The sequence below is a fragment of the Phoenix dactylifera genome, chromosome 8 (genome assembly GCF_009389715.1).
Source record: "Phoenix dactylifera cultivar Barhee BC4 chromosome 8, palm_55x_up_171113_PBpolish2nd_filt_p, whole genome shotgun sequence".
Taxonomy (NCBI): domain Eukaryota; kingdom Viridiplantae; phylum Streptophyta; class Magnoliopsida; order Arecales; family Arecaceae; genus Phoenix; species Phoenix dactylifera.
Window position 1 is genome coordinate 10723620 of NC_052399.1, and position 8481 is coordinate 10732100.

Sequence of the window (8481 nt, forward strand, 5' to 3'; positions counted from 1 at the left end):
CCGATGCTCAAGTCAGAGGGGGTATTTTAGTGGAGCCAGCAGAGAGGCTACGTGAAAGGAAACAGAAAATCTCTCCCTGGAAGGAAGAAGTCCCCCATTTTTATAAGAAGGGTGTATAGGTTACCTATGATGTGACTGTGCGAATTAATGTGTTACCGTCATGATTGGACGTGATCGTGTGAATTAATGAGTTGCCGTGGATGGCCCGAGATTTCGGGCTGGCTGGAGGTCTGTTGAGATCGTGCGTATTTAATTATTGACAGTCACTAGGGCGGAGATCGCGGGATTGGACCCTGGATGAGGAGAAGAGGGGCTTGATTTCCGATAGAGTGGAGGGGTCTGCTTTATCCTTTGACTGGGCCTCCTTTGGGCTTGAGGGCTCAGCTTAATCGAGATTAAGGCTGCAAGGATGCGAGCTCTGAGGTTGAGCGCGCTGAGGTCGGACGTCTTGAGGTCAGGCGTCTTGAGGTCGGGCGCCATTGAGGTCGGGCAACTCGAGGTCGAGCGCCTTGAGGTCGAGCACCTTGAGGTCGGGCGCCGTTGCAGTCAGACATTTCGAGGTCGCGCCTTGAGATCGGGAGCCTTGAGGGTTGCCGCACGCTCGTCATCACATGCCGGCGATATATCCACGTGTTTTGGGCAATCCATTTTTCCCCCAACAATATGTAATATAGATATAACATATATAATATATAATATTAGAGAAAAAAATTAGAGATAAAGGGGACAAGTCAAAATCAGAGTGCATCCAAGGCCTGCACATAAGAAATCCAATTTGGAGAAATATCCTGGCGCTTTTTGAACCCCACAATCTCTAAAGCCAAGGAGCCACTTGATTTCCCCTGTACTCAAGGTAACACCTAGACCGAGCAAATTACAACCACACAAAAGAAACCGTCGGTTGAAGCATTTGTGGATCTCAAAAGATCAGTTATATACGGTCCCTTTCAGTGGTTGTGAATCTATTAAAGAACAAGAAAGTATAGTTTGTAGTCCACATCAGTGGAAAATTTGATGCCACATTGATTCCCTTTTTAGAGACTGTTCTCTTGCAGTTGGTCCTCCTTCAGACAACTAATGATTGGGTATTTGGATAGACCTGCTTCTTGGTACATTGGTGTCATGTCAAATATTGGTCTTGTACAGTTTTAGATATTTTGGGGCAATTAAGCGTTTCATAACCACTTGGACAGTTGTCTTTTGATTTTATAACATATTCCATTGATCATATAAATATCTTACAAGTTGGAAGTATGTCATTTAGGTTTTTTTTTTTTTTTTTAACTTGAAAGGCATATTCCTGATTGATACTTTTCTTGGATTGGCTTTGAATACTCTTTTTGTGATAATGCATCCAACCCATTTAATCAGAATGAGTTTTTTTTTTGGCTCAGGTCTAAATTTCAAGGTTTGATCAATTGTATGTAGGCAATTCAACTTTGGTTTGGTTGAGTTGGCTTCAGCATGAACTAGTATGAGAGTTAATCATCGGAACAACAATTCATATTAGGCCGAGTGTAAGAACATTGGATGCAAGCCAACTTACCCTACTTTGCATAATATGCGTATTGTTTCAAGCTACATTTGGGTGAAAGATTTTTAAGTTAGTTGAGGACTAATAGTCCCATATGAAAAAGTTAAGAGTCTTTGTAGTGCTTATATACTTTTTGGCCTATTCATCTAAATATCAATTTTTTTAGTTAGGATCTTAAGATAGTATCAAAGCTCACCGATCCTTCTTGCCAACCGAAACCTCCATGCTCTCATTTTCTAATCCATGCATCGCTCCTCATTTTGGATTTCTAAATGCTCGGGTTGTCAAATAGAATCTGAACAAAAGTTCGTTATATTTCAAAATTTGTGACCTGAATTTTAAATAATTTGTTCAGATTTTAGATAGGATCTTAACAAAGGTTGGATATGTATCAAAGTTTATAACTTGAATTTTAAATGGCAAGGATATGAATCAATGGTTTGACACTACTCAAGTTATAAGAGTAGAGCTTTCTTTGATTAAAACAATTTAGATTAGGTTTAATCATGTTTTTTGAAAAAGAATTTTTTTGAGCAGTTGATCATATTCTTGATAATAGTAGTAGCTATTTAAATCATATTGAAAATTAGCAGATAAAGTTGTGTGGATGAGATTTGTTAAATTATGTGGATTTACTAGAGATCGAGTCTTATAAAATACATTATTAAATTGATAATCTGAAATGACCCATGGATTGGTGCAAATTTAGAAGCCCCTAGGTGGATTGGATGTAGATCAAGATTTTGTACATTATCTTATCTTACCGGAGTGTAATCTGTCCTGATCCGACCAACTCATTGCACACTCAACTCAATAACAGACTAATTTTTTCGGAGTAATACCTAATAACCAATGCTGCCCCTCTCCATCTGCCAGTGCAAAAGAATTGATAATTCGACCTACATCCGATGTTTATTAAATAAATAATATAATATATATATATATATATATATATATATATATATATATATATATATATATATATATATATATAAAGTATCCCAACCAATATCTCCACCACATGAGCTTGACTTGAGTTACTGCTTTTGGATGATTTTTTTTTTCTCTGCATAAAAATCTCGAGCATTGTGTTCCAATCCGCCGACCATCGCGCCTGCTCCAATCCTCAGGCGCCACGTCACGCACGTGGGTCCTAATAAAGATTTTTCCGATCGGGCCGCTAAATCCACCACGCACACCATAGATTCACCGTGTCGGTGAAATTGTCGGCTCTCCCCGATTCCATCCACCGGTCGAACGCCAGACCCCAACGCGTCGTTTCCTCGAAGCCCACGGGAATCTTTTCTTCTCAAATTTTTTATTGCAAGTGGATCTTCTCCCCCATCGCCATGGCTCCACGCCTCCCCTTCTCCTTCCAGAACTCTCCACCCCATTGACACCTCCCGATCCCACTTGTATCCGTCTAGAAGCTTCTGCTCTCAACTATTTAATCCTCTCCGATCCTCTGCGTTCCCCTTTCTTCATTTAATCCAGAAAGTTGATTCCATTTCTAAACATAATCTTATCGACTCGTAGCTCCAAAGAAGAAGGAAGAAAAATCTCATCTTTTCCTTATTTCTTCTTCTAATCCACTTCTCTATTCTTCCTCACCGTCATCTTTGGGGGCATCCAATTCGTCCTCCTTGTTCTCACCAGTGACCCATTTGTTCGAACTCCTGTGCCAATATAAACATCCGATTTTTTTTTCGTTCCTTTGCATCAGTGTACATCAGTGTTCACCGTCTCCGTTTTGCATTCATTGTGCTTTTCTTTGATTTTTGCTTAAAATCTCTTCTAATTTGTTGATTAGTTGGCATTTCTTGCATCAAGATCCAATCTTGCTGTGATTTTTTTTTTTTTTATTTGATCTTTGCGTGGGCTATGGATCCAGTGCTCAATATAGTGAAGGAGGAGTACCTGGAGGCAGAGGCGATCTCGTCTCGCCTTGAGGACCCTCCGATGGAGGCTCCCCGGCCGATGGAGGGGCTGCACGAAGTCGGGCCGCCGCCTTTCCTCAACAAGACCTATGACATGGTTGATGACCCGAAGACCGATCGAGTGATCTCGTGGAGCTCGACGAACAATAGCTTTGTGGTGTGGGATCCGGCCACGTTCGCCATGACTCTGCTTCCAAGATACTTCAAACACGGCAATTTCTCTAGCTTTGTGAGACAACTCAACACATATGTAAGTGTTTGAAGCAATGCCCGTATGAGTTTTAATATCACGTTTTCTTTTGATTAAAAGTAGGAAATATTGGAGATGTAAGCACGGGGATGGTTCTTCTTTTAGTCGTTGCTTGCTTAGCATTTGATCTTTGTTTTTCCTCTGCTATGCGAGATGGAATATTGATTTTTTTTAATTATTATTGTTTAGGAAGCAAATGAGAGAGCAATTTAGGACATTACACTTCTGACATTCTAACCTTTTTTCTATAAATGTTGCTATTAGGAAACAAACATTCTCTTTTCAATTATGTCATTTTGCAGGACTCTCTTAGGGGACGAGCAATGAGAACCATGTTGCCAAGACAAAAATGTTTATTTATGCAGTGGTTGTGTTCCTATTTCACTGTTCTTCTTTCTTCTGCCATCTTAATTCCGTGAAAATATTTTCTTGTTTCTGTTCTTGTGAGCACTTTGGTGATGATAAGGCTAATGCCATCACTGACAGAAATAATGTAAAGTGGATAAAGTCCATGTGTGCAAAATTGATGTATCAATATTTGTTCTGATGTGTTTTCATGAATTCTTCTCTGTAGCTACCCAGAACAAGCAAACTAGAACAAGCAAAAGAAGCAGAATGTTCTGCCCTAGCAGGTCCCTGTGAACACCATCCAAGAATACTCTGTAGTACAGTTATTTGTTTGCTTGTTGGTTATTGCAATACATTTAATTTCTTCTATTCAGTAATTTTTCACTTGCCCAATTATGCAAATGAATGTAATCGAACAATCTATTTCTTTACACTAAATATAGAAAATGAAGGAGAAGAAAGAAGAAAGAAGAAAGAAGAAGAAAAGAGAATGCCTTATCGCTGCGAAGGTAATAGTTCTGGTAGTCTACTCATTGTCAGTGCATTCTTCCATCTGGGTCTTCTTCAAGTCCGACTCTGAACCAAGCTAGTTAATATAATCCCTATTTTATCTCTTAGGCTTATTGCCGATTCTAAGCTCATCTTTCTTAAAATAAAGGTCAAGAAAGTAGCATTTTTTATATTTCTGGCTTTTTATCAATCTCTAAACATTTTTATGGACCTTGTATAAAGTTATATTTCGATATGTATTGTAGCCTTTTAATAATGGTTTTTCTTTGTAACAATTTCTCTTGGTACACGTTTAACTTCAAGTTACTGCCAACATTTATCTGACAATGAGCCTATTGTTCCCTCAGGGTTTCAGAAAAGTGGATCCAGATACATGGGAATTTGCAAATGAAGGGTTTCTCAGAGGACAGAGGCATCTCCTCAAGACAATCAAGAGAAGGAAGCCGCCCTCCTACCCTAACCCAAGGCAGCAAAATCTTGATCCATGTCTTGAGGTGGGGCGCTTCGGATTTGATGGAGAAATCAACAGGTTAAAACGTGACAAGAACATCTTAATGGCTGAGGTGGTGAAGTTAAGGCAAGAGCAGCAGACCACACGAGCTCATCTCCAAGCTATGGAAGACAGGCTACATGGTGCAGAGCAAAAGCAGCAACAAATGATGGGCTTCTTAGCAAGAGCGGTGCAGAGCCCTGACTTCTTACAGCAATTGGTGCAGCAGCAGGAGAGAAGAAAAGAGCTTGAAGAAGCCATTTCTAAGAAAAGGCGCCGACCTATAGATAGAGTGCCTTATCATTATGAGGGAGAACCAAGTGAGAGCCAGGATTTTGAGGCACCATTTGGAATTGAAGCAGAAGAAATGGGTAGCCTTTACGGGCCCGAAGTCTCTGATTTGGAAAGTTTGGCACTGGAAATTCAGGGCCTAAGGAAGAGTAAGGAGGAGGAGGAGGAGGAGGATGACAAACCTAAAGATAAACAAGGAGGAGGAGGTGAGGAGCTGAATGATGATTTCTGGGAGGAGCTGTTGAACGAAGGGATTGGAGAGAATAAGGATGGATCAGAGGGATGCGATGATCCAGATGATGTCAATGTCTTGGCTGAGAAATTGGGTTACCTGAGTTCTAGCAGCCCAAAATAGATAGCTAAACATTTTATCCTTGTAATTTTCTTTTACCTCTTTTTTTTTTTTTGACTTGATACATTATTTCGATGTGTTGTGATATCTGCATGTTCTGTTATCGTAATGTGATTTTGTGACAATCCATGTTGTTCATTTTGTCTGTTGGCAGGAGCTGAGATAGCTAGTAGCTTTAGATCAAGGAGGAGACAGAATCCAAACATCATATTCTTGATAATCAACAATCCATTCTCTCACATTTAACCACTTTTCATTCAAATATATTTGTCTTTTTCTCATTTGATTAAACCTTTTAATGTTCTCTGAGCAGATTCGCAGACAACATGCATGTGCATTCAAGTAAGTGGGGAAGCTTGCATCTTCAGGGATCTGAAGGTATTGGCGTTGCTTATAACCATTTGTTTCCTTAATTTTATGATGGAATGATCTAATAACTCTCTGCTAATTGTAACGTAAGCTTCTTTTCTGTTGGTGTTTGGTATTGATATAGGTCTTTACCTTTTGCAAGTCTTTGTTGAAGATCTCCAGGCTTGTTTGCATGTTGATGTGGGATTGAAGCTTACTGATCTTAGTTTGAGTCTTGTGGATAAGGGGCCATGTCTGTTATATCGCGAAGATGTAACATGTAGCCATCGGAATTGGCCAGCTAATGGAGGATTGTTTTGTTTATTTTAGTTGTACTGCACTGGGCTGCTGAATTGCTTGAGTTCTGTCTCCTCCTTTTATCTTCTTCTCTCTGTGTCTTTGAGTTTTTTGTTTAATATTGAATTTAGAGAATTTAAGCTGGCCACCGATGGTTTTTTGTTTACAGATCAAGTAGCCCTGAGGATATGTACCTTTTAAGTAAATTATTTGTTCATTTTGCTGACAAAATTTCTGTGTTCTTGTAGCATTGCCAGGATTGGAGTCTTTTCAGTTCAAAACTTCATAGTTGTTGCCTTTCCACGTACAGTTGACTTGATGTTGCTGATTCTGATGAAGTGCATGGCAGGTTGTATAGGCCATATTTGGGAATACTGCTGGTGGAAGTGTTTTCGTCAATAAGAGTTTTAGATGCGGACCTTTTTCTAGTAAAACTTTTAACAAAAAATATTTTCTATTTGTAACTACATTTCTAAAATATTGTAAAATTTTAATACGGGATATTTTGCAAAATTTTAAATGATTCTTGAATAATTTTTTAGGTGTGAATGGTGCCTGTATGGTTTCCGGTAAACTATTTGCCGAGCTAGCAAATGAATGTTTTATTGACTGATATCTAAATTTGCCGTTTGTCATCTTGTTTATCATCTTGTTTTTAACTCACAGATATAGACGTTGTAGCTTAAAGAAGCTAGGCTTTCTGATATGTTTAAACTCATCACTAAAAAGAAACTAAAGGTGCTTTGCGAGGTAATGTTAAAGTTATGTACAAAGACATAAACGGTCGAAGTCTTCGTCCAAAACGAGGGGTGGGATTTTGTATAAGTAGAATGAGGAGGCTAGTCAACTAGCCTTATACTGAGAATTATATAACAAGTAGTAATAAATTGATATTATATCACTAGATTGAGAAAGAAACTCATATCTAGCAAAAATGATGGAGTCTCAGCAGTTGCACCCATGCATTATGATGTATGCTCAGTGGTAAATACATGGCTGCTAATGGACCAGAAGTGGCCCAAACAAATCTAAAGTTTTCAACAGATCTAGGTTAGAACAATGTAAACTCAGACCAGAGGTTAGGTCGTTTATGCATGGTCGTCGCCGCACTTAAAGTTGAAACAAATGACTTTAGAGTTGAAACAAATGACACACACCCTATATTTGATGTCTGATGTGCTCTGTGACGTTATTTTCTTTTTGGGAACGAGGACTGGCTAAAATTTGGTTGAGCATGGAACTAAACCTAGGTCACTACACTAGCTCAACCAATTGGTATTCTCTTCACTTTCACCCTTGTTGAGAGATTGAATAATGCTGAGATGCTGCGAAAGAAAGTAGAGGTAACATAATTATAATTCCGTGTTGATGCTCATATTCTTATAGAACCTAAATCTCAGTGAAAGGAAGGAGAGCCAAATAAGAAATCTCAGTGAAAGCAAGGAGAGACAAATAAGAAATCTTCCTTCTCAAGAGAAATGTATAAACAATTCCCCAAATGCTGCGTGGATTGGTTACATGTAGGACATGTTCTATGAAAAAAATGGAAGGATTGACAATTTCCAGAAACAATTGCCAGATCAGTCCTTCGGGTTTTTAAGGAAGATCACAAGCAAACAAGTACCCAAATATCAGCCAAACATCAACGAGAAATACTATAAATAGATTCAAAATTAAAATGTTGAGAAGAGAATTTGGAATGGGCTTCTTTATAGGCTTTTCTTGGGCCTAAGCCATGAAAACTCCATTATAATTCTACCATGTTTGGAGAGCGCTTGCCTGCAAGTTCATGACTTTTTAAAAGATCCCTTGTGTTGAATGTGATCAAAATGTTTTGATCTCTTAGAAACTCAATCTTGTAGGCATTCACTTCAGTCCTGAGAATTTTGAAAGGTCCATCAGTTTTTTGCTTGAGCTTGCTATGACAGCCTAATGGGAAGTGTTTTTAGCAAAAATAAGTCTATACTAAATCCCTTTCTTTGAAGGCCTAGGTTTCTGTGCTTGCTAGCAATGTCATGGCACTTCTGATCATGCTTCTCAATTTGGCTGGTACTTGTTTATAAAGCTTTTGGATGTTCTTGGCTTTTTTTTTTTTAATCTTTACTAAAATGATGAGTAAGTTGT

General features: G+C 38.7%; 1 protein-coding gene across 4 annotated transcripts; it reads left to right on the forward strand.

The window, feature by feature from the left end:
• Positions 1–2755: 2755 nt before the first annotated feature.
• On the forward strand, positions 2756–6588 carry LOC103724134 (heat stress transcription factor A-2c-like). Of its 4 annotated transcripts, XM_026800387.2 has the most exons (6): positions 2756–3721; positions 4296–4353; positions 4513–4578; positions 4927–5736; positions 5867–6090; positions 6206–6588. In XM_026800387.2, exons 3-4 carry the CDS (start codon positions 4516–4518, stop codon positions 5713–5715), a joined length of 852 nt encoding a protein of 283 aa, XP_026656188.2. In that variant the 5' UTR covers positions 2756–3721; positions 4296–4353; positions 4513–4515; the 3' UTR covers positions 5716–5736; positions 5867–6090; positions 6206–6588. The 4 variants fall into 4 exon arrangements, with proteins under 4 accessions (XP_026656188.2, XP_026656186.2, XP_008813518.2 ...); XM_026800385.2 differs by having other exon boundaries at positions 4024–4578; XM_026800386.2 differs by having other exon boundaries at positions 3516–3721; positions 4296–4578.
• The last annotated feature ends 1893 nt before the right edge of the window (positions 6589–8481 follow it).